We start from the raw sequence: 26,342 nt of genomic DNA, 5'->3' as shown, positions 1-26,342 counted from the left end.
ATTGGTTTCACACATCAGTTGCAGATTGAAGTTTCTAAATCAGTGCTTGCAAACTTCTCACTGATTTTGAAGTCTTGTTGTATAGCATTTCAGGCAGCTTTTTTTTAAAAAAAAAAAGGAATTATCTGTGCTTTCTGAGGCTGCAATTGGCAATCCAAAATGTTTCAGATGGCCCAAGGTACATTAAGAGCACAGCTCTTGTAATGGATCCAAACCTTTGAACATTCTTGTTGTTTTCCAGAATTATTGCCTCTGCTCCAATCACTGTCTACTTGTTTTGGGCAGTTTAAGTTCAACACTTGCACACACTGGCAATCTGCCCTGCTTATAGTCAACAATGATCAGTCGTCTATGCAGCTGCCATGGGGCAAACCCCTAACTATAGGCAGGCAAAGCCACTGTTTGCATGGGTGCAGCTTACCTCATTTTAAACTGGGGACATGCTTCACCAGTGCAAACTGTGGATTACTGCGCGAAGAGGTCTGGTTTGGCAAGTCTGTGTCAGTGCACAGGACGACACACGCTAGGCTTTTTACAGCCAGATTTAGTAATACATTAGAAAATTTTGTTCCCTCCAGACATGGAGATTGAACCCATTTCCATCTGGACTAGTCTATGTACAGTTAGAGGTAAATGAGCAGTACATGTTCAGAAAATATTCAGTATGTTCTCTCCAAAAGCATTTGCTTTGGAGAGACACTATCTTACCTCTAGATCTATCATGAGTTCAATGAATCTTTCACAGTAATGAACTTTGTCCATGGAAAGAGGACCTAGGCACAAAAAACAAAACATCCCTGCAACTCATCATTTATTCAACATCATTGTTCCACCACATTTCAAAAATTAAAAATATTTCACATTTAAACAAGAGCTAAAAAGCTGAAGCTCCCACAGCAACACGGCTATTAGCCAATAATTAACATTTCTTAGAGACACAAGGTGGGTGAGGTAACATCTTTATTACCTCACGCACCTCTTCTCTCTAATATCCAGGGAGCAACATGGCTACAACAACACTGCAAACATTAATGTTTCTTAGCATTTAATCAGTATTAGATTAATAAAATTACGGGCTCATTCTTCCATTATTCTGAAATGCTCCCCCAAAACCAAAACAGATTTTCAGATGGAAAGAAGTCAGAGGCTAAGATATTCAGAAATAACTAGTGAGTTTGAGTGCCTCAATTTAAGATTGGCCAATCTAACACACCATGAAGGGACCAGATTTTCCCAAAATGCTGATCACCCTCTCTTCGAAAATTAGGCCTCTATAGTATCTCAAACCTGAGCATGCAAAATTGAGGCTCCTAAAGTCACTAGTCACTTTAAAAATTCTTGGCCGTGACTTTTTTTTTTTTTTTTTTAATAAAAGGACTTTACAATTTCAAAGCACTCAGTTCTGATTTTTGGAATTACCTATTAGAGCTCAATTATGGATCCTAAGACTCGGAGTCACACTAGGAAGTAGAGGAAGAACAAACAATAAGCAGCAAAACAGTTATCCTCTTAAGACTCCTGGGCTGAAAGACCTACTGTTCACATCTAGCAATCGTACTCAACTTTAACACAGAGCACCCATTGGGCTTCCCAGTGCCTGCAAGCAAACTTTGGCTATCCATTATAGGGCATAATTAACATTCAGAAGTAATAAAGGACAGCAAAACAAGAAACTAGATTTCACTTGGAGAAAACATTTTGTTTGATAATTAAATTTGAGATGCAAGTTATCCTTGGACCAGTCACCTTTAAGTCCTTTCCCCTAGCCTGACTGTATAATAAACATATGCATACTGTGGCAATGCACTCTCATCAAATAATACAACTGCATTTCCATAAACCAGCATATGTAGGTAAGAAAAGCGGTGTGAATCCAGTGCACGGAGGGTACAGAAGCACGCACAGGATTGGGGACATTCTGGAACCCTGCTTCAAGAGGATTACCAATGGCTCTGCATAGTAGCTAGGTTTGGAGGTTGACAGCAGTTGGCCAGGGAGGATCAAAGTCAATGGATCCACTACTATACAAATCCAATAGATTTTGCCCCTTGACAAACCAAGGACATTGGAATGGAAATGGCTGCAGCAGCAGCCACAGCTTGGACTGTATAGCGGAAGATTCTTTTCCCCATCCCTCACGGAATCCCCCTGCATCAAGCTTGATTATTCTAGATTGGTGCAGAAAACAGCCTTAAGCGACACACACAAGGTCACACAGCAAGTCTACAGCACAGCTGTGAATCATAAGGTTTTATTTAAATAAAGCTTCTCCTGCTAAGGTATTAAGATAAAAATATAAAAGATAAGCACAAGATATAAATATAATTAAAATACAATTAAAAATATAATAAACCACTATAACTCAAAATTCAAACAAATAAAACCAATCACAAGGCTCCAATATAAAAAGGGAATAAGGGCATGGAGAAGTGGGCCAAAAAGGGGGCCAAGACTAATCTTTCTAAAAATAAACTCTCAAATGAAATAGCTTTGACTTTTTTTTATTTTATTTTATTATTACAGGGAAGAGAGATGAGCCCTGACAGATGTCGATGTTAGTGATTTAGGAAGTATCTTTTCCACTTTCCCTGCTGCTTTACAAGATGATTCACTAAGGGTTACACTGACCCAGATGAAGGAGGCATGAGCAGAGCAGTCATACAGGAGCCTCAAATAGGCCTGTGGGGAGACTCTTAGAATCACACCAGTGAGGAGGGTACTGGGTCTACATTAATGAATATTCAGTTTTCTAGTATCTTCCAAATGCTAGGAATTTTGGTCTTATAGCAACCTAATGCACTACTACAAGCTAACATTTTCCAAAACTAAGAACAGGGGTCCTGAAGGAGCTATAGCCTAAGCTGATGCTGAAATTGTAGTAATAGCCTTTATTGCAGGTTTAACACTGCTTCCTGTACTAATACATTTTCCTTCAAAATTGGGCATGCATATTTTCTTGTCAGATCAATTTTCTGCTGAAGACACATGAAACCCCACTTTTCATATATGTTTTTGTTCTCCTTACTGTAACCCCACAGTACTGAGAGTGCAGGTTAATGTTGTGGACTTAAGTTCTTTGCTGAATGTGGGACTTAAGTATTTGCTTAAATTCTGTTGTCAATGGGACATAAATCCTTTGTTGAACAGAGATGAACTTCAGCACATGTCTAAGTGCTTTGCTGAACTGGGGACTTTGTTTCCTCTGAAGCTTCTGGCACTGCCAATGTCAGAAGACAAGATACTAGGCTAGATGGACCATTGGTCTGACCATGCATGACCATTCTTATATTATTACAACCGAGAAGAAACTCTGTAAAGTAGCATTCCAATTTATTTTATTTTAAAAAAATAGAGAGATTTAAACCCCCCCGAAGACAGATCCTTGCAGGCAGATCCTATATCCACACAATTTCTCACTGAAGTAAATGCCCAAACCTATTGGATCTGACGGAAGGATTGTGGCCTTAATAGTTGGTTTAGCACCACAGGAACTTCTAAATGATACCTGAAAAAATACACACATATTATATACATGCATGCACACAAAGTTACCTGAATGGGGTATTGATTTTAGCACACAGATAAATTTCTGGATGAGCTGTGAAAGAAATCTTCTCTCTCGATATGCCCTAAAAATCAGACATAGGATCAAAGTATTAATATTTCATAAATGCTGCCTAGAAGTATGTTACATTCCTTATTAGCATAAGAGGTTGTAAACTGAATGTAATTTATATCCAGGGTACGTTTATTTTACTAGAATTGTTTCTGGGAACTTTCAAAATTGTACCTTAACTCTTCCGCATCATTTTTAAACAGCAGCAGCAAAACCAAGATATTTTTTGTCAGCAATCATTTTCTCTTATCACCAATCAAAGTGACTTACCAGTTAGCATAGCCAGCGTTTGTAACTTTACTGCAAAGAACTCACTCACTGATTACCACTTTACCATTGAGTCAAAGAAAGTACCAGTAAGTGATCGCAATGCAGACAGCAGGTAACTACTGATGCATCACAGATGTATGCTGCATCTTATGCACAGCAGAATGTAAGTGTTTGGAACAGTTAATATTGCTGGGTAAGAGATACATAAACTTCTTCAAAATACACCATTAAGTGTAAGCAATAAGGCTTCAATAATTTCTAAAATCTGTGAGAAAGGGAAATATTTATTCATCAATTATGTGGAATGTTAAATGTTCTTTTTCGGTTTTCATCATATAGATTTTTTCAAGATCTGGTTAATCTGTTGATTAATTGGCGATGATTCAATATATAACCCCTGTAAGCATTTCACATGGGATAATCTGCTGGAATGTTGTTCTATAATGCTGTGTCCAGAAGCAGTGCACTATCAACTGCTGATTTCTGTCACTCTAAGATCTATTTAATTCAAACAGATTTATCTCAGGAATACTAAACTGAACCACTACATTACATGCTTTGAATTTAACATAAAAAAATGTTTTTATAACATACTGCATTCGTGTCTTTTCATCCATTTTCTCATCATTCTTCTTGATCAGATTCCAAAATTTTCTAAGCTTTGGTGTCTTTTTCAGTTCTTGTTCCAGACGTGCCTGAAAAGGTGAAATGGTATTTAGCCACCAAAAACAATTATGAACTCGCTTTCATTATACAGGATAAAAATTTAGTTAGGAGGAAAGGGGGAAAAAAAATGTAGCACCATGCACAAATAAAAATCTAAAACTAGCCATCCAATAACATGATCAGGTTTCCCCAAACCTTTTCTCAAGTAGTACCTCATACAATCAAGGTTATAACACTTCATGATAGAGACACATTGCACGAATTAATAATCTACTGATTAGTCAGACCTAGATGGTCTGCTGAGAGTCTTTAGAAAAGAATCATCTTCCAATATTCACATCCTGAGATAAAACATTTTTTAGAAAACAACAACAGAAAACCTCACTACCAAAAAACCCTGAAAATCTGGTTACTATTTATTGACTTAATCGAAAGATCTGCAGTAGTGAAGCCCACAGAGTATTTTTGGTTTATGAATTAATAACCAGTGTAACCAAGTTCCTCCTCTACCTTGGTGGGTCTTGTGCTTATTGGCGGATTTGCTCGCCTTGGAGCTTGACGGCAGCCCTCAGCTTGGCCGTTTTACTGAACCCACAGTCCAGGTCGACTCCTCCTGTGTCTGACCAGGAGTTGGGAGGATTTGGGGGGAACCCAGGCCCGCCCACTACTCCGGGTTCCAGCCCAGGGCCCTGTGGAATGAAACTGTCTAGAGTGCCTCCTGGAACAGCTGTGCGACAGCTACAACTCCCTGGGCTACTTCCCCATGGCCTCCTCCCAACACCTTCTTTATCCTCACCATAGGACCTTCCTCCTGGTGTCTGATAATGCTTGTACACCTCAGTCCTCCAACAGTCTGCGTTCTCACTCTCAGCTCCTAGTGCCTCTTGCTCCCAACTCCTCACACGCACACCACAAACTGAAGTGAGCTCCTTTTTAAAACCCAGGTGCTCTGAGTAGCCTGCCTTAATTGATTCTAACAGCTTCTTGATTGGCTGCAGGTGTTCTAATCAGCCTGTCTTAATTGTCTTCAGAAAGTTTCTGATTATTCTGCAACCTTCCCTGTTACCTTATCCAGGGAAAAGGGACCGACTTAGCCTGGGGCTAATATATCTGCCTTCTATTAGTCTCCTGTAGCCATCTGGCCCGACCCTGTCACACCAGATAGTAATGTCTTGTTTAGTGAATTTCCTTCCTTTTGTGTGGTTATTTTCAATTGTTTGTATTAAGAAAAAAATGAAACACCATACTCTACTGTATATTAACTTTCCTTGTCTCTAAAAACAAAATTTTTCAAAATACACAAATACTTTTTCCCTGGGAAAAACAAAAAAAAAAAAGATCAAGTATAAGCCATCACAGACCATTCATTACAAGAAACATAATGTACTAGAAGCTCATTAAAGAAAGTTAAGCTGTGCAAGGATCAATTGAAGCATACAGGAACATAAAAGTGAATGATCATGCTATCCTTAGCTATAATAATTAGAAATAACTCATTTGGACACCCCAAAAAGATTTTAGTTAATATTGCATTTCTCTCACAAAATGACATAGGTATGTAATACACATTAGCTCAGTATATTTATTCAATTAAAAAATCATTACGGTTGCAAAATCAAGCACTCAAAAGTTAGGAAATGCCAGAAGTAAAGTTTCCCCTATGGAAAAATAGTACATGATCATGGACTATCATAATTCATACACACAAGGGGGCTAATTTAAGATTTTATGGGCCACCTTAATTCAGACTTATCCTAACTTCTGAATTCTTCACTTTGCAATTATATAGAGGGTGGTTTTGCATGCAATTTCCTAGGTTTTTAAAAAATGCAAACTGAAAAGAGAAATTTCATCATGTGGAAACTCACTGACTCCAACATGGTTCATCAGTATGGTTAGAATTTTTGGACACAGGGCACAGAACTGTGCCATTTAAGTTAACAGATAGTATATAGAAAAGGAATACTTGTGGCACCTTAGAGACTATGCTCAAATAAATTTGTTAAAATTTCATGAGCTACAGCTTACTTCAGCTGTAGCTCACGAAAGCTTATGCTCAAATAAATCTGTTAGTCTCGAAGGTGCCACAAGTACTCCTTTTCTTTTTGCATATACAGACTAACACGGCTGCTACTCTGAAACCTGTCAGATAGTATATAGGTTATCATCATCATCTGTGTGAACCAGCCTCTATAGGGAGATTAGGTACACACTTTGCCAGTGTGTTTCAGGGCTACTTGCTGACAGCAGTGGAATAGAGACCCAGGAATCTTGGGTTCTATTCCAGATTCTGAGGATAGGGTATCTAATGCTTACAAACCCTTCTGTCCCTAGCCCCTCCAGTGAGTCCTTATCCACGTCACCCTGTCACCTCACAGCTCCTCACACCAGTTCCAGTCCCCACCACAAACATACACATCTTGGTTCTTGATCCCAGACCCAGCTCCCCCAACTCAGCTCCATATCGCAATCCCTAACTCAGTTCTTACTCTCTTCATCAGCTCTATCCACTAGTCTCGATCACCACCCCACCACCACCACCACCACCCCCCCCCTACATTCCTCTGCATTCTAGTCAGGCTGCATTCCAGTCAACGCCAGCAGGGGAGCATTAACAACACAGGAGACATTCTCTCTGCTTACAAAAAGAAAAGGAGTACTTGTGGCACCTTAGAGACTAACCAATTTATTTGAGCATGAGCTTTCGTGAGCTACAGCTCACTTCATCTGTTCCTCTGAAACCTGTCTCTGCTTACAGTTCCTGTTGCCACAGTGGCCCCCTGGCTGCCAGACAAAGCAACTGCAAGGAAGGTCCTTCTTAGCCCCTACAGGTGCAGCCTAGAGCTGGAGCATGCTCCATACAGATGGAGTCTACAGAGAATTTAGCAGTCACAGTAACAGGTACTGAGCATATGTAAACTGAGGTTCATAACTTGGCCAGGTTCATAACTTGGCCAGATCTGAGCCCTTTTCACAGGGACAGCAGAAAGCACATTCCTGACACCAGGGTGATCTCCCCTGACAAATTTCAAGTCCCTGTTCCAAAGCATGGAGGTGCTAAAGTTTCTCATATGATTACAAGAATGTTTTAAAATGGTCAAAACAATGCATTTTTCCCTGAGCTTGTTCTGAGAAACAGTTGATTTGTTTTTGCTGAATTTAAAAATTATTATTATTAATAAGACACCTGGCATGGAAGATCTCTCAACCCGACTGGTTAAAGTTTGACAAAAAGTTACAAACAACCAAAAACAGGTCTCATAATGGAAAGTATTAGGAAACCTTAACTGCAATAATTCCTATCCCTGCCGCCTAGAATACAATTAAACTAATTTTTGTAAAAGGATGTGGTAGGTCAAGTAAAGAGAAAGTTCTGGCAAACGTAAAGGAGTTTCTTTTTAAAAGCATTGCATAGGATTTTAAAGTATGTGTCTTTCATTAAAGTTAATGGACATTTCATACTTAAAGCCTTGTGCACTCTTTGGAAGGTGTTTTGCCATTTTTTGTGATAAAATACTTACATGTTGTAGGCCCATCCACATTGGCAGGGAGATGAGCTGCTGCACCTGACCCCTGATCAAATCCACTTCCTGTTACAAGGTATTAAACAGAGAAGTCAACTTAGAGCATTTAAAATCTGTTTACAGAAATATTATCTTGCAAGCATATTCCTAACACCTTTATGGGCTCTACCCTTCACATAAAAAAAATACACACACTATTCTAGATTTAGAAGGTTTCAAACAGTTAAGAAAGAGTTGAGCTCTATACAATGCCATGCTATCTAACAACAGTAACTGGATTATTTTAGGAATCTTCTGTTTTGGTTTGCTTTCACAAATCCTCTGTCAGTACAAGACACTTAAGTTTTCTATTTAATCCATGAAACCCTTTTACCTAACTAACTCAAAGCAGTGTGTCCAACTTAGCAATTGTCACTAGATTTAGTGACTCTTTGGTTTCCTGAGCAAGAAAATAAGTGTCAAAGTGACCAGTGACAAATCTAGTGATTTTCACTGCCAATTACAGTGACATTCAGAGAAAGAAGTCACCAATAGGTATAGTCACAAAATCATTCACAAGCAGCTCAACAGTATTAATAAAATCCATTCCATGCCCTTCTTACCACATTCTGTTGCACACCAAGTCAACGTCATTACGTCTCAATTGAGCATTTCCTTGGAAAGAATTGCATTCCAAGGCTTCTTGGGCTAAGATCACTATAATCTGCAGGCAAGGAAAAGAAGTTTGTGGAGGGTAATTAAAGCCAGGTGCACTTTGGAGAGAGCAGCACATTAGCCAGGGCTTGTTTTTACCCAAATGTGTTCTTGCTTGCTGCTTCATAGTAGATAGCACACCCTGTAATGCAGGGAAAGAAGGCTAACAAATTAGGCAGGGTGGGGGAGGCAGGTTAGCTAGCAAGGAGAGCCACACTGATGAAATGAGACAGGGCCATGTGCCCCAATGGGGCAGGGGAGGCACTGTGCCTCTAGGATTGAAGCCGTTACTACAGGATCAAAGATGGAGTTAATTTGATTTCAGTTCCCCTTTACTCCTTCCCTTGGGTTGGCCTGGGGTTAGCTGCCAAGCTGTTTTCAGAAATGAAAACCTGGAAACAGGGGGAATGGGTCTGGCTAGCAGATTTTTGTTTTTAAATCTACTTTCTTGGTTCCCTGCAGCACTGAGCTCAGGTCAGGCGAATGCCCTCTTCCCCCTGGTTCTGAGCTCTCCCTTTCACTAACCTGTCAGCTCAAATCCAGGATGGCAAGAAAGGGAGGCTCAGCTGAAATTAACCTACCCCAGCCAACCAGTGCTGCAGTATACAGAGCGCCTTTCCCAATGAGCAGAGGGCTGAGGTTTCCTTCCCAACGAGCAGAGTGCACCCTCTGATGATGACTGTGTACTGTTGTAGTTGCAGCAGAATGTAGTAAGAGGAGCATGGAATGGATTTTATTAACACTATTGAGCTGCTTGTCAATGATTTTGTGACTATACTCGCCTGTATATGTGGGGTGTGTGTGTGTTGAATTCTTTGGAAATGTTGTTCGGTGACATTTTTGACTCCTTCAACAGCTACATCAAGTGACTTTTCAAGGTCTGTCTGGTGACTTCCTGCTATATGGAGTTGGCAATTCAAAGTGAAGACAGACAAGATGTGACATGACCATCTCAATCACTCCCTATGCTCAGTGACAGTGAATGCTCTCATTTCCTTCCCTCCACATACCCTAGTAGCAGCACAAGCCTCATTTGTCTCATGACTCCCATTGCTCCATTCACTCCCTCACAGTTTTCCTCAACCCGATGAGAGGATTTTTTCTCCACTCAGAATAGAAGCTTCTTATAGCCTCCCCAAAATCTGAAAAATCCTCCCTTGACCCAACTTCCTCTTAATGCACCATCTATAGAATTACTGAATGCTCCATCTACAACTCTGCCCTTGCTCTCCACCCACTTAGTTTTTGCCCTTTCCACTCCACTGAAACTGCTTTCCACCAAGGTCTCCAATGACCTCTTTCTAGTCAAGTATGAGAGGCTCTACTCTATCTTTGACCTTTCAGACCTCCACAACTTAGCATATGCCTTCTTAACCACTATTCTAAATTTATCTTGTTCCCTATTCCATCTAAGATTCCAGCCTACATCACCAGTTTGATCCCAGTTCCAGTCTCCTCCCACAAGCACCTTCATAATTCCTTCCATACTGTGCTATGCGTATGGAACATCCTCCCCATATTAGTCCATGAATTCCCACCATGTTCTCTTTCACAGCCCTGAAGATCTACTTTTACGATGATGCCTTTGAGAAAAATGTTAACTCGTAATAGCTAAGCAGAAGAACAACAAAGACGCCTAATATTTATCTTATTTGCTTTCTTACAATATATTTTTACAAAAAAACTAAAACCACCTAGTTATGCACACATCTGGTCAAGGTAAACACATTTTTATTACTGTTTCTCTTAACCATTCTTTCCCATTCCTTCTGGTCATTACTTCTTAGATCCTGTCTTAATTTTATCATAAATTCTTTGGGGGACAAACTATATTTTAATCTATTTCTACAGCACCTAGTGCAATACATGTAGGCTTGGAATGATTAAATATTGTATCTCTAAACATCAGTAAAAGTTGATTTCACCATACACACATAACCCAATCAAAAATAATTTGCATCACTGAAATGTACACTGAAATATACAAATAGTCAAAGAAAGAAAAATGCTGCTTGAGAATAACTTAAATTTAACTCTAAGGATATTTACTTTATACTTTGACTTGTGAACAATTTGTATTTTAACAGTTATAAAGCTTTAACTTTTTGAATCTCAGTGATTACTGTCATTAAATAATTATTGTCTGACCCTCCCCATAATGTCCCGCAACTATGAAGATTTAAATTGATTAAAAAACTAAAAAAAAAAAAAAAAATCCTTAAAAATAAATATTGTATTGATATTATCCATAAAAAACAAACAACACCAGAATTCTCCCAAGCTTAACTACAACACTGAATTTGATTGGTGATTTGTAGGTGAAAACATAATACAAATAATGAAAAACCATCACCACCATGAATGACGGGGGAGCAACATTTCAAATAATGTGTGTGTGTAGAAAACTTATGCTCCAGAGGAGCCACACACTAGACAAAAGCTAGTTCAGCATCAAACATCCATCGTATGTAAAATGCAAATTGCACCAAGTTATAATCTATAGTTTTATACTGCTTCCACTAGAAACTAAACACATACTTTTGTATGTGCTTTTTAAAGCAACTATTAGTGCGGCAATACATTAATAACTAGAACTGGTTAGAAAGTGAAAAAAATTGCTATGTCTTTTTTCAATGTTTCATCGAAATTTCATTTACATGGAAGTTTTCCATCCAGTTCTTAAGACACAATTATAAAATAAAAGCACATTTCCCAGTATAATATATAGTTATAAATTTTACTGAGCTTAAGACTCAAATAACAGTCTTACGCTCTCTTAAGTCTTCTATAGTACACACTCCACTTATTACAGCAATAAGTGTCCCTCTCCCAACTTTGAGATAAGACACTGCATCCCCTTGCATGCCCTTTGCCATAACAGGAGTCGGTAGCTGGAAGGAGGGAGAAGGGAATGGAAGAGTACACAAGGGCCACAGCAACTACCACAACCTTCCCTACTGCACCCAACTCCTGAGGATAGGAATTTCAATGTATGTCCTATTTAGCAGACTCACCAATTAAATCAATCCAGCTCTCACCTGGAACACTACAACCATATGGAAAATATTCAAACATGTTCAGCATAACTTACTAAACTGTTGAAACAGTGATCAAGGAAGAGAAGGAGGACTGTCTGTTCATGCAGAGACAGTTCACTGTCACTCTCATCTAATGATGCTTCCAATATACATTTGAAAAAGAAAGGAAAGTGCTCTGGCTTCTTTTTGAATGTCTAGAAATAGAAGGGAAAGTTGTATTTTCAATTAGCTCCAGTCAAAACTATTTACCATCTAAAAAAAAATAAAAGAAAAAAAATTTAAGTTCCTATCAAAATCCACACATGAAAAACATTGTGGCTGATTCTCTGCCCTACTTTGGTCCCTTTATGCTTCTTACACAGTACAAATGGAGCAGAGATTGGCCATATCTTCCTGTTCCAGAATTCCCATGGTGTGCAGGAGTCTCCAAGGGCAGAGCACTGGCTGGCTTTGACACACACTTTACCTCGTTTGTGGCCCACGTGATGTGCTGGGGAGGAGGTATGTCAGAAACCTGGCAGGAGTACTCCATGTTTTGGTTAGGCTCAGCTAGCAGAGGGGCCTATGGGACTGTTACCAGCTGGTGCCAGTTAGATCAGCCCCCACACCACTCTAACCTGTGTCCAGTCCCAGTCAGGGAATCAGGTGGATTCTGACTAAAAAAAAAAGTCACCACAAAGTTTGGTGGTGAGAGCAATGAGTCTTGCTCTAGCTCCTACCCCACAAAGCCACCATAACAGGGGCACTCTCAACAATCTCAGCAGAGAAAACAAGAACTGGATAATCATGGGGACCAGTTGCCCCTCCAGAACAAGACTCAAGGACACGGATAGGAAGGTGTGAGGAGGCTTGCACCTGTCACTTCCCATGCTGTAACTTTGCTGATACAGAAGCTGCAGAGACCTGGGCAAACGGAGTCACTCAGGCTCCAGGTTATTCATCTGTCCTGTTTCACTAACACTGAAGTAATTTCCTTTCCTTTCTCTTGTAAGATCAATATAGTGGGCACTATTAAAAAGTAAACTAACATACTACTGACTTTACTGTATGATCACCTGCCTATACTTGGAATGTATTGAGGTACAATGGGATTTTTAGTAGTAGGGGTTTTTTTAAACTTTGCACATGGTATATTTTTACATCTAATGGGGATCACTATTTCATTGATATATATATATTTTAAACCAGTAAATCATATTAGGAGGAAAATGTGCCTCTGCTCTAAAGTTTGCATATTCTATTTCTGCCTAGATTATTTTTAAATATATATAAGCAGGCATCAACAATATAAGAGGTTTACTTAAGAAATGGTATTCTGAACTAGTTACTAGTAAGTTCAGTTCATAAATAAAGCATTTTCAGTTTATATAAGCCACAAAAATATACTCAAAGGTTTCAAACAAGAAGCTGACAGAGATAAAATAGTTGTCCTACTTCCAGTGATACATTTTTACACACACAAATGTAATTTCCTCTTGGCATTTTTCTTTCTACTACCAGAAAAAATCCTTCACCAAATGCCAGACTTTTTGTCAAGTGTCCAAAAAAAAAACATATCTGAAATGCAAAGCCATTACACAGTAGAACAAATGATTTCATATCAAAGGAGAAATCCATATGAAAAGAAATCTTTCATCTGTCTACTACTTTTCTCAAAAAAAGAACATACCACTGTTTAAAGTACTCTGGCAGACAACCTCAGAAAACACACCATTTACTTTTAACATTGTAGGCTCTGCTACCTTCCATCACTTTAAGTGGGCACAGTGTGAAAGCTGCAACTTGTGGATCAAAGTCAATGCTAGCTGTAACTGAAATTGGTTACCTCCCACGCAGGTACATTTTCTCTGAACTTCTCATTCACCATACAGCAGATTGACATTAAATAGGCCTTACTGGACACCTCTGGAGAGTAATTCATCCACAGGTAATTTTCAAGGTACTGGCTGTGAAGAGAAAGAATTTCTCATTAGTTTCCACCACCCACCTAATCTGTCACTTATCTGAAAAAAGCATAATTATCTACAGATTTTTTTTTATAATCAATCTTTACAATCTGTGAGTAGTTCCTGAAGTTAAATCTAATCTAGGTCATTGCAGCAAAACTTACTGGATAGGCACAGTATATGGAGAGAGATGAATTACTCACTTGGAAGACTGTTGATTAAAGAGATTTTACGTGTACTAGGTGGTCACAGCAGAATATCATAAGCCTGGACATTATTTCATGTTGATTTTCCAGTAGCAGTAAATTGAGTTATTCTCTTCATATGACACACACTTCAGATGCTTCCTCTAGTACTCAGATACAAATGCCAGCTTTCTCTCATGAGAGAAAGCTCTATGGCATAACACCACACTTTATGAAAGGATTATTAATATATATATTTTACTTGATAACAGAAAATGACTAAGCAAAGATTATACATAGAAGTGGTCTACAAAGGCAACAAAATGGTGTAGTTCCACAGGGCAAGCAATCTAAAGAAATTAACACATTAGACTGAATAAAACCCAAAATCCTAATTTGCCTTTGCAACTGCAGAGCCCATAAAAGCTCCATGAGCTCATTTTTATTTATTTACAGCAGTTCTACCCAAAACCAGAATGCCTGAGCACCACACACAAACATTAATGGATTTAGCCTCACAATGCCCCCTGTGAAACAGGTAAGTATAATTATATTACTTTTACAGATGGGAAAACAACAGAACAGTTAAATGATTTTCCCCAAGGTCAGAAAGAATATCAATGGCTGAGTCAGGAACAGTAATCAAGTCTTAGTCCCAAGATTTGGCCTTACTTGCCCCCAGCCCCTTTCAAAGACTGCAATCCATCTGTGGTTTGTATGACAACTGGACTCAGAGGAACTATATTGGGGAAGTAAGGGCATGTTCAGTTTTCTTGTAATGTCTTAGCTGGGAGGCTTTTTCTTCAACTGATAAGCTAAAGCCCTCTACATGGGAAACAACTTTAAAAATAGAGGTCAGTCAAAAGAGATGAATCAAGGTCACTTCTGACAAAATAGGCCTCCACTCTTGATGGGAGCCATGATTTGGTGCTACAAAACAGGCAACCTCCAATTTCCCTAAATCTTTCACTCCTGAGGGGAGCATATAAGGAAATTCTGCATGCTGAACCAAATGGAGGAAGACAGAATATCTGGGAAGTTTCCACAGGCTTTTCTTTGAGAGGATACGATATGAGCCCAGAGTAAGTACTTAAATAAACAAAGTCACTAATAGTTACAAAAATTACACAAATAAAATAAACCACTATAAAGTAAACAAGAACTAGTGTTCTCAGTAATTCCCGCTTTTTACAATCTATGACATCAAATTAAGCAATTTCTTTACAATTAAAAAACCTCCAAATAATATGTTAGAGTGTGGTCTGAAGTTTCACATACCTTGCTTATAATTGAGAGGTAAACTAAAGCCCTTTATCAAAAATAAGCAAGCCTTGAAGTACTACAGTTTGAATAAAGGAATGCTGCTATTTAATTTGCTATTGTTATTAATTTGCTTCCCAAACATTACAAATATTTCATAAACACTTATCCATCTGACAACAAACTTCAGGTTACCCATGGATATTAGATGAACTATCCCAACAATTTTATAGAAAAAAAATAAATACATTTTATATCAAAAGGGTATATAGTGCTGCACAAGAGGAGAGCAATGCCTTAGCAGTAACTTCTCTGCCCAAAGGGACTTGCATTCTAAGGACAAGGTTGGTGCACCACAATACAGTGCAGAAATGGAGTGGCACGTGGCCATTCTAAAGATGGAGGGTTTGCAGGATTAGCCCTCTATGTATAATTTGTTGGGAGTTGCACATATGGACAGTTTGCACAATTGGGCCCAGAGTATGGAGAGTGGTCAGCCCCAATAGGTGAAGAAAAAGCCTCACATCACTCAGAGACACTTCTGCGCTCTTTGAAGATTCTCTGGTTCTTGCAAATGTGCTTGCCCAGTCATCCTCAACTGGTAGAATGGTAGCTGATGGGGACTCAAGGATAGGGAAACATGAAATGTGTATATGAAGATGGAAAAGACTGAGGCTCTGATAGGGAGATGGGGAGAGACAGAAAAGACACAGGGTTTAGGGAAATAGTGGGGAGTATCAGCACAAAGAACCTCTAATACAACTTAAAGAATGGGGTCTTATTGGAAAGATTAAAACAGTACATACTACAGAAAAAGCTGGATTATCCAGCCCTATACTAACCGGAAAGCTCTATAAACCGGCATTTCTAATCCTCATTGAAAGTCTGGTTTATAGTCCAGTTGGCACGAGGCAGACAGGCTTCCTACCTCACTCTGCATGGCTCCACGGAAGCGGCGACATGCCCCTGCTGCTCCTAGGTGGAGGAATGGCCATGCGGAGTTCGGAGTGCAGGAGGGGGATCGGAGCAGGCGGTTGGGGTACAGGATGGGGCTTGGAGTGCCAGATCCAGGGGGCACTCACCATGGGGCCGAATCCCGTCCTGGCTGCTCCTAGGCAGAGGTGCAGCAGGTGGCTCTGCACACTACCTCTTCCTGCAGGCGCTGCCCCTGCAGCTCCCATTGGCCACGGTACCTGGCCAATGGGAGCTGCGGAGCCAGCACTCAGGCAGGGACAGCGCGCAGAGCTGCCTGACCCGCCTCTGCCTAAGAGCGGCCAGGACAGGTCGCCGCTTGTGGGGAGCCACCCGAGGTGAGCTCCTCCTGGATCCGGCACCCCGAACCCACTCCTGCACCCAAACTCCCTCCCAGAGCCCACCCCCCAACCCCAGCCCCACACCTCCACCCACACCAAAATGCCCTCCCTCTTAGTTAACCGGCATTTTTCATTTACTGGCACCCCGCATTACCCCAACATGCTGGATAAGACAGCTTTTACTGATTTCTTTAGAAGGGTATCAATGCCAACTGGAAATGAAGTAAGCAGCTACTTAATCGCCCTCATCAAAACCAGAATTGTATTTGATGTTGTCCTCATATCTTTTCAAATACAAAAGGGAGGAAACGGGAGAAAATGCCAACATTTAAAAAATGAACATTTTGTTTCTAAGCTTATCCTACATTTCTAATAAATGGGCCCATTTGTATATCACACTCCTTCCCTTCATCTCTTGCCAGCAGAAAAAGGGATAAAAAGCTTGTGTTTCACAGAGGCGAAGGGACAGTTTAGTCCTGGCCAAGTGCCAGCTCATGCTACCTCCCCAGTAGGTGAGCTAGAGAAATCAAAGCGAAATCAAATATTAATTTACAATTAATGTTGGCATTTCATACATTTTCTTTTTTTGTGTTTTATCCATTACAGTGAAACTTTAAAACAATAAAGCAGACTTTTTCTTAATCATTTCTAAATATCAGATTTCCTTCACCTGACAAGTGAACAAGTCATACTACTGTCCTTAAAATGCAGCATACCTCACAAATGTTGCACATTAATTATGTGCCTGATCCAAAGACTCCCACTGACTTCCATGGGCTTTGAATCAGGACCTGTAAGAGGTGTCCACAATTTATCACTACTCTCTGCTTAATTGGTACTCCTTTTCATTGCTCTATATTTATTTACATTACAAATTCAGGGTCATGAAACAAGACCTTCTAAAAAGTGTTATCCCACATCATATCCAGTTTTCTGCACTAAATTTTCCTATTTGTCTCATTCTGAGCTTTAGCAAGTGTAGATGGACGAAGTGTACTACCTTGCAAGCTCCTGCGTCTGACCTTTAGTTTCACTGGTTATCATAGAGAGTTAATTTTTATTTCACTCCAAAACTTACCTGAATTCAAGAAGCATTATCTTTCTAATGGCAAACCTAAAAAGGAAAAAAGGACAAAAGTGAAACAGAAAAGAAAAACTCTCATGCTTATCTTCAGTATAGACAATGACTCAGAAAAAGTGTAAAACTTTTCCTTTACTTCATGATTTGTAAATAAAAGTTGTACTCTTCTTCTAAAACTTCTGTGCAACTTCTTTCAGATATTGCCTTGAAATGACAGCTAAATGGATCCCAAATTAACTTCAGTACCTATTCTTCAAAGGCAACAGATTAGATTTTGAAAGAATCCCACATGAATTCACTGTAATAAAAATCTACAAATGGTAATTTTTAACCCAAATTATTTTGGTTACTTTATAGGTAAAGAGGATTAAAAATAAAGCAACTGTAAATCAAACTCTGATGTCCCAGATTTTAAAATCATATCTCTAGATCCTGAATTTGCTTCCAGGGATGTTAACTTATACGAATTCCATGAGCCTTCAAGGATATCAGTTGCTGCTCCCTCTCCTCTGGATACAGTCATGGAATGTTGTTTTTAACCTTACACAATGCTTTGCCTCATCCTCTTCTCTATTTAATATTAAGGCTCATTAGAGTATGTTCAATTGTTTGTGCATGTGAAATATTCTTTTTAGCAAACTGTTATTAGTAAACTAGGGAAAAGACATGAATAAGACAACGACCAGAAGAGGAGGTCTCCCTAGCTGTCAGCTCCTTTACACATCTCAAAGAGGAATAAACTGCAGGGAGATCACAGAGGTTAGGAAGGAAAGATTCATCTCCCCATTGACTGGGAACTGGGGGAATGCTAAAATTAACGATCACTACAAAGACCACCTTAGGCTACAACAAATCACATAAAGGGAACAGAGAACGGAATTCAGAGAATGATTTATTCACTATATCAGACCATAGTTAGATCATAGTTCTAGCCATAAAGAAAGCTTACATTTAATCTCTGAAATCACATAAGTCAACCAACAGCCATTACTACACTTTTCATTCATTTTCTAACTTTCATATTAAAGTACCTTAAATCAGCATGAATACGTCTTCAACATATTCTAAATAATAGAGGAGCAACATTGTACTGACCTTGATTTGACAATTTCTTTTGTATACACATCTTCAATAACCTATTGCAAATGATACATTAAAAATTATATTAATTAAGAATTCATACTTTCGGTTGGATTCATTTTCATATTCTAGACATTAAGGTTTCTGAAATCAGAATTGCCATTAACTAGATGCTCTGTGTTTAATAATATTTGGGGAGTCCTCAATTATATCAATACTACCTTGCATCCTTATTGCACTTTTCCTCCACAGATCTTAAAGAGCTCTACAAAGGTGGGTAAGGTCTCACAGGAAGTCTTTGGCATTGCTGACTAAACCCAATTTTGAAACTAACTAGTAATTCTGGGTAGCCAATTTAAGTTCAGTAAGTATTGCACAACTGCCCTCAGAAATTCAGACCCCTTTAAGATCTTTCAAGTTGGGCAAACACACACACAAAAAGAGGTACCCAAAACCACTAGAAACTTTTGAAAATCTGGGCCCATGACTTGTATGCTAGATGACACCATCACTACAGAACTTCATCCAGCAACCACACACTATATTTTTCATTATTTTTGCTTCCTTTAAGCCAAGAATTGAGTGTTAGGGCTGTCCTTGCAAAGCACATGGGAGCTGCCTGTAATATTTCATAAATATTATATATTCCATCTGTTTGCCTTCGTTACTGTGTTGTTTATAAGGAATTAATTCAAAAAGAGGATAGTTGCACATAGGCAGAAAGAGAGACAATAGCTTCATAAGCCCATCTCCATAAACACTGGATTGACAGTGCTAGAGCCATCTGCTGTGATGCAATGGCCAGATCCCACAACTGGTCTTGTTAAACACATTTCTACAGGAATGTCACAGCCCTGTAAAGATTGTGGGGAGATCAAAAGCCTCAAAGTTTTAAAGACAGACAGGAACAGGGAAGATGGTAAGGTGAAGAGTGAGACAGACTGCTGGGGAGGAGATTGAACCTCAGTCCCCATAGACAAAGAGGGTCCAGGATAAGTTAGGCCTACATAACCCTTTAGGTAAAACTGATATGTGCATAGGCTTTGTACTGTGTTAAAATCCTTTTTTATTTTTATGCTTTGTTTTGGGTCACCGGTCACGGCTGAGCAAGCACGGTTGGTGCATAGGGTGCTATCCTATCATGGTCTATGATTGGTAGGATCATAGTATTCCACCCCAAGACAGGTGAAAGTAAGACACCTGTAAGGGTGATGCACTCTGGGAGTGAAAAGAATGGGTCAGAGGTGCAAACGGCCCTCTGAAACATGACAGTCCCTATAAATGTCACTGGTTGCCAACATGACACGTTTGTTCCTTCTCTGTGGAAACTTTTATATTTCAAGTATTTAAGATTATACTGATCATGTTTACATGAAGACAGCCAGGATCTATCTACACTGCAATTAAACACCTGCAGCTGGCCCATGTCAGCTGACTCGGGCTCGCAGGGTTTGGGCTACCGGGCTATAAAACTGCGGTGTAGATATTCAGGCTCGGGCTGGACCCTGAGCTCTGGGACCCTGTGAGCTGGGAGGACCATACATCTACACCAAAATTTTACAGCCCTGTAGACTGAGAACTGCGAGACGAAGTCAGCTGACACGGGCCAGTTGAAGGTGTATAACTGCAGTGTAGACATACTGCCAGTGTCAAGCAAGCAGTTTCACAGACCTGCTGCTTCCGTACATGTCAGAAGATGCTAGTAAAGTTTACAAAGAGAATCTAAAATATTAGGTCTCCTGATCACATATTCCTAAATTTACTTGTATAACACTAGTAATAAAATAATAATAATAATATTGATAACACTGATTCCTTATATAATGCTTTTCATTGGTGGATCTCAAAGTTTCACAATCTTTTAATGCATTTATCCCCACAACATTTATCCCCTATTGTTGTGAAATAGGAAGGCATTTTATGGATAGGGAACTGAAGCACAGAGGCTAAGTAACTTGGAAGTCTATGGCACAGCAGGGAATTGAACCCATGTCTCCCACATCCTAGGCCAGTGCCCTAAGCACTGGACAATCCTTCCTCTTAGTCTATGCTATCACCACAAAGATGATCTGATGCATCAAAAGACCCAGAACATTAAGGAGTCATCTACTATACAATTATAACAGGTAGATGAGCTAATTACAGCTCAGTTTCGATTTATTTACAGTGCAGACAAGATCTTACCTAAAGCCCCAGACATGTTATAGTGGAATCTATTGTAATTAGATCCACTGACTCACCTGTTGCTGTTGGGTACACAGAACCAAAGTTGGGTTTGGATTCTGCACCACTGTGTTACACAAAATTTGCGCAGAATTGATGTTCCCCACAGATTTTACTCCCCCCCACAGAATTTGTGATTTCTCCCACCCACTGACAGCCCCAGCCACCCGTGGCTGATAGCAGGAACATGATTATATTGTTATTCCGACAAATAAAATATGCAGAATTTTGCAGACCTTTAAAATATCATGCACAGAATTTTTATTTTTTTGGCATATAAATCCCCCAGGAATAGTTTTGGATGCTCTATTATGCCTGATCCTGAAAACATGTGTACTTAACTTTATACACAAGTAGTCCTACATAAGGAACTAATGTTGCTGACAAGAAGAAAACTGCAGCCCTTCAACATGGTGAAGGCAAAGACTCTTGTCCATCTCCTGGATGGAAAAGACCAAGGACTCTTATGTTAGAAATATTATTGGACAGAAGCTGACTTATGTACTTTGATCGCATCAGGTGAAGAGCTGGAAATAACCTTGAGAAAATTATCATGGAAGAAACGGTAGGAAGTCATCAGAGTGGGGGACGACCAGTGAGGAGAGGATTAGCTGATGTGCGACAGATCATAGGTAGGTCATCTGCTGAGCATGTAAAGTTAGCAAGGGATCAATAAGTCTTCAGAAACTTCTACTATGTCGTCCCAGCATTCAGATATGAATAAATGGGTTTACTACTACTACTTCCTAGTCCCACATAAAGTTAAGCATGTGCATTTGCAAGATTGGGGCCTTATTAACATGCAAGTGTATTTATCAATAAAAATCAGAAAGATTAGCATGATAAAAAGTTAACTAGGTTGTTTTGGGAAATTTTCAAGACAATACCAACAAAATTTAGAATATCAACATTGGTTGCCTAACACCCTAAAACTGGGTTTTCTGTTTTCTTGTATAGAGAAACTCTACTTCGGTGATGAGTTCCACGGGCTGGAGGGAGGACTGGGGACGACAATCTTACATACTACTAGCCAAGAATTTTTCAAACGTCCTTCACTCTATTACATCCTGTTAATATCAATGCAAGTAATAACCCAAGTTTTTACCTTTGAATCAAAAGGTAATTTTTTCTTCACATGTGGAGCCCAGTACTTATTTGCCAACTGTAAGGGGGAAAAAAAGTTTTTCATTAAACATATGGACAAATACACAACCATCTGTAACTAGTCTGTCTATTTTATAGTGAACCAAAATGTTTTTATTCCATATGCTAGCTAAATTTAATCTAACAGATAGATACACCTAATAAAAAGATGCTAAGTCATGCACCGCTCTGTAGATGATGTGGGAAGGTTCAAGTTTGATGAAAAACTCCGGAGTTTGAGAGCTCCGGAGCATGTTTCTCCTAAATCATCTTGATGGTGCAACAGGAAGGGCAGGTGGGCTCCCCACACAGTATGCATTGGTCATAGGCCTCCACCCAAGCAGATATTCTAAGACCTCCTGAGAAATTTCAGAGGTTTCAGGACATTCAGAAAGGGCCATGGGACTTCTGTTAAAGGCCTAGCACCTCCTCACTACTCCCCATCTCCTGCAAGGTTAATGAGATATGCTGCCACAGGCTCCATGGTCATCTCTGAGGAAGTTTCATTCTGAATGAAAGAGAGGAGGATGCATTGGACAGAGAAGAACAGGAGTTCACATAAAACTGCTTAAAACCCACCTGTTTCATGATACATTCCAATTACACTGAACCTTCAGCCACAGTTATGATGTTCTGGTTATTTTGTACCATTACAAATTGTTTTCTTATAAAGTCCCTCAGGTCAGAGGACCTATTACTCGCTTGGCAGAGACCTTCCTGTTGTACAGCAGTATATTTCAATACTACCATACAATGACAACTTAAAAAATCCACTCCCCTACAATAAATAGAGAGCTTGCTCTACAAGTTTCATGAACATCTGCTGAGTCAAAAACTGCAACTAAAACTTAGATTGATCTAAGTATGTCGTTCAGGGGCATGAAGACATTCACACCCCTGAAAGACGTAGTTAAGCTGACCTAAGTCCCAGTATAGACACCACTGGGTCAATGGAAGAATTCTGCCTTTCCAGGGCGTGGATTTACTACAGAGATGGAAAAACCCCTTCTGTCGCTGTAGTAAGCATCTACACCACAGTGGCACAGCTACAGTGCTGCGGTTGTAAGGACTTGTAACATAGACATAGCCTCTGACATTGCCTCTTCCCGTGCCGTCTCCCTTCACAGAACTTGGGCAGGCATGCTAGGTGTGCATCCCCACAGGCTAGGTCTCGGGAGCCACAAAGAAGCAGCAAGGGACAAAAATCATGCAGGGCAGTGGGCATGATAGTGAAACGGTGACTGACTGTGTTCACTCAGTCTCTATTCATTGAGTGGGGTTGATATAGATGGGATGGGAGACAGAGGCAGGGATGAGGGTAAGATTTCATGCATCAATAGAGCTTTGTATAGTGACAGCTCATGCTTGGCTTTTGCAGCTGCTCTTGCAGAGGAATTGTCCAGGAGCCCTTGCCGGAGAAGCAATTGGCAGAGGTGGACCTGAGCAGCCTGAAAATCCTTCTTAGGAGACATGAACAGTCCTCAGCTTTCTGCCTTCCACATAACTGGCTGTGAGTAAGCAGTCAGTGCTTTGAATTCCTCATCTGTACTTGCTGTCGTTTTCTTCACAGGCCGTGTGCTTCTTCGTTGGGTAGGGGGACCTGTGGGATTAAGGCTGGGGAAGGGTCCAGAGTCTGCTGTGCAGCGTGACTATTTCAGGTGCAGTTGCAAGGGGTGCTTTTTAGCTGTAATACTTCCACTTAAAGAAGAATGAGATTTTAGCCCTCGTGGTTGTAACGATAACCTTCCAAACGTGACCCAACTGTGAGACAAAGCTACCATGTTGAGTCTGCTTACTGACAACTCAGATCATGTAATTAAAGAAACCCAGGCCAACCCTCCATTAAACCACTGAACCTCGTGCACTTAGACCGGGTCAGCCAAGGCTGCCAGTTGGTGGCGGGGACTGCAGGTGAGTGGAGGGAGAGTGCGAAAGGAGACAGGCCACACAAGCGTGCGAGGGAAGCACGGACAGACACGGTGTCGAACTGCCCAGGCGCTGTACACACCTTGCTCCATAAACCAGAGCAACGCGCTGCCTACAGAGGCCCCTAAAGCCAGGAGCTCAGCGGGATCAAACACTGCAAGGCCAAGGGGCTGACCCGCGCTTACACCGGGACAAACGTCTCCAAGGCCCAAACCCCCAGCCGCCCGAGGGGGGCCGTTAATCACTAGCCTCTGAATGAACTGGCCCGGGAGAGCCCAGGGCAGCTAACGGGCCTGGCAGCGCAGGGCTCCCACCCCCCGTGGCCGGTGCTACCCCTCGCCATGACGCTCAGATATTCCCCACCCCGGCCCCTCCCGCCCCTCACCTGGGTCACGAACTCCGCGTTGATCTGCGCCACAGTGGGCGCCACGATCTTCTTGGGCTGAAGCGAAGCCGCCGCCATGCCGAAGCGCGTAGGGGGTCCCGGCGCCTCACACACTCACTCCCGTCTCCGCCCGGGAACCGGCCTCGAGGCACGATAGTTCTGTTCCGTCCCCCCGCCCCCGAATGGACTCTCCCAGCCAGAGCCTCGGCCAGCCCCGCTGAGTTACTAGCCTCTCACTGGGCGCTTGCCGCTTGGGTCAGGACAGCGGAAGTTTGGGGAGAAAACGGAAGCGGAATTGGCGTCCGGATCACCATAGAATCTCCAGGGCTAGAGAGGCAGACCGGCGGGGTCATAGAGATCGAGCGCTCGTTGCTAGAGCGGCAGTTAGTGTAACTGCAGCAAGATGGTAATGGGCGCCCTCCTCCCCCCACACCCTCTCCTTTTTTTTGGCCAGGTGAGTCGGCTGGGAGCCTGCGCTGCTGTGGGAGCCAGGAGGGAGTGTGGCAGTGACAGGGCACCATTCCATTCTACAACACGGCTCGGTCTCCTCCTTGCTCCCACATCCCGCCCTGTGCCCTTACACCAGAGATTGGGGGCAGGTCCTGGGGTTGCCCTTTAACCCCATCGCACTATTCCAGGGACCAAAAGTACGAGGGGTAAGCAAGCGGTGCCCGGGGAGAGAGGCAGTAAGGGAGACCATGGCAGCGCCTGACCCCAGTGCTGCAAAGGAGAAGGCTCTCTCTCCAACAGTGATAAGGCAATGCCTGGGGACCAAGAGGCTAGTGCTACCAGCTGTGAAGAGGGAGCAGAGCAACAGGAGTGAGAGAGCTCAGCTACCCCAACCCTATTTCTAAACAGAGCAATTTTCATGTATCATTAGTGATTCGTTTTTCTTCCACACCTTCTGCCAACATAACTCACACCCACAGCACCATCCCACTGAGTGGTTGGATAATGTGAGAGTTGAATGAGTCAGCAATGGTAGCTAACTAAGACCCAATGCTTTAATTCACACTTTAGAGGCTCATAGTTATTGCACTATAGGTCCCCGGTTCAAACTCATGTCAGGCCAAACAGTGTCAGTTATACCAGCAGATCTCTGTCAGAGGAGAGACACAGTAATACTACAATATGGAGGAAATTTTCAAGCTCTATTGTCAAGGGGACAAATTCTCATCTCAGTTATGCATGTACAGCTGTGAAGCAGTGCCAAGGAAGTGCTATTCCTGTCAGATTTTGGAATTGGGTTGGACAGAAGAAAGTCTCCAGCAGATTGGGAATTCACGGCACAGAATCTGGCCCAGGAACTTCCAACTCTTTGTGCTTAAAATAAACGTATCTTGTCACCTTTTTAAGTATGCTATTTTGTGTTAATGGCTGTGGTGTTAAATTTTACATTTTTAAACACATATTTCAATATGCCAACACTACATGCAGGATAAAACCAACTGTGCTGGCATCTTAAAAGGTTGTGACATTAAATTGTATAAGATTTTAAGCCTGTTTCCTGATTTTGCATTTGTAGTATGAAGAATATAGAATAATAAGAAATAGATAGTAGCTTGATGTAGAACAGCAGTAAATTCACCTCTAAAACAAGTGAAAAAACACTTATCCGAGTGATCTGAGCAACTTAAACTCATGGTGGAACTATAACTTTGAATTCCTTGATGTTCTTAAATTAAACTTCAGATTATTTTTTAAAACTCATATCAAAACTACATTTGTTTAAATTTCAGTCCTACGTATTCATTTTAGATTTTACCATGTACTACTGTACCCCAGAGCCAGAATTATCCTTTAGAAGTGAATTATTTCATTGTCATCTCATTGCGAGTTGCTCCTGTTCCATCATTCATTTAATAAGCCTTATCTCCTATCTCTAAGAGATCTGAAAACATCTCTTAGGTGTTACAGTAATACACAATAATAATGTAAGATCCCTAATTTGAGTTCAGATGTACAGTAAAATTTTGTGTCTGGAATATATAGT

The 26,342-nt window shown here is 40.8% G+C and overlaps 1 protein-coding gene across 6 annotated transcripts in view; it reads right to left on the bottom strand.

Moving 5' to 3' along the window:
- AQR (aquarius intron-binding spliceosomal factor) overlaps nucleotides 1-24,640 on the bottom strand; it is a 111,456-nt gene extending 86,816 nt beyond the window's left edge. For 3 of the 6 annotated variants that reach the window (XM_073348891.2, XM_073348892.2, XM_078853343.1), the window contains exons 1-10: nucleotides 24,350-24,637; nucleotides 22,001-22,057; nucleotides 18,688-18,728; nucleotides 17,590-17,625; nucleotides 13,633-13,753; nucleotides 11,861-12,001; nucleotides 8,074-8,142; nucleotides 4,481-4,581; nucleotides 3,553-3,629; nucleotides 709-773 (exon numbers count right to left, since the gene is read on the bottom strand). In XM_073348891.2, coding sequence (XP_073204992.2) covers nucleotides 709-773; nucleotides 3,553-3,629; nucleotides 4,481-4,581; nucleotides 8,074-8,142; nucleotides 11,861-12,001; nucleotides 13,633-13,753; nucleotides 17,590-17,625; nucleotides 18,688-18,728; nucleotides 22,001-22,057; nucleotides 24,350-24,427 — 786 coding nt within the window. In that variant the 5' untranslated portion in view covers nucleotides 24,428-24,637. Of the gene's footprint in view, nucleotides 1-708; nucleotides 774-3,552; nucleotides 3,630-4,480; nucleotides 4,582-8,073; nucleotides 8,143-11,860; nucleotides 12,002-13,632; nucleotides 13,754-13,956; nucleotides 15,698-17,589; nucleotides 17,626-18,687; nucleotides 18,729-22,000; nucleotides 22,058-24,349 lie in introns of those variants that run through there. The other 3 variants (XM_073348894.2, XM_073348893.2, XM_078853344.1) reach the window with 3 other exon arrangements.
- Between the last annotated feature and the right edge of the window lie 1,702 nt (nucleotides 24,641-26,342).

The sequence above is a fragment of the Lepidochelys kempii genome, chromosome 6, assembly GCF_965140285.1.
Source record: "Lepidochelys kempii isolate rLepKem1 chromosome 6, rLepKem1.hap1, whole genome shotgun sequence".
Classification (NCBI taxonomy): domain Eukaryota; kingdom Metazoa; phylum Chordata; order Testudines; family Cheloniidae; genus Lepidochelys; species Lepidochelys kempii.
This window is presented reverse-complemented; position numbering and strand designations above follow the sequence as displayed.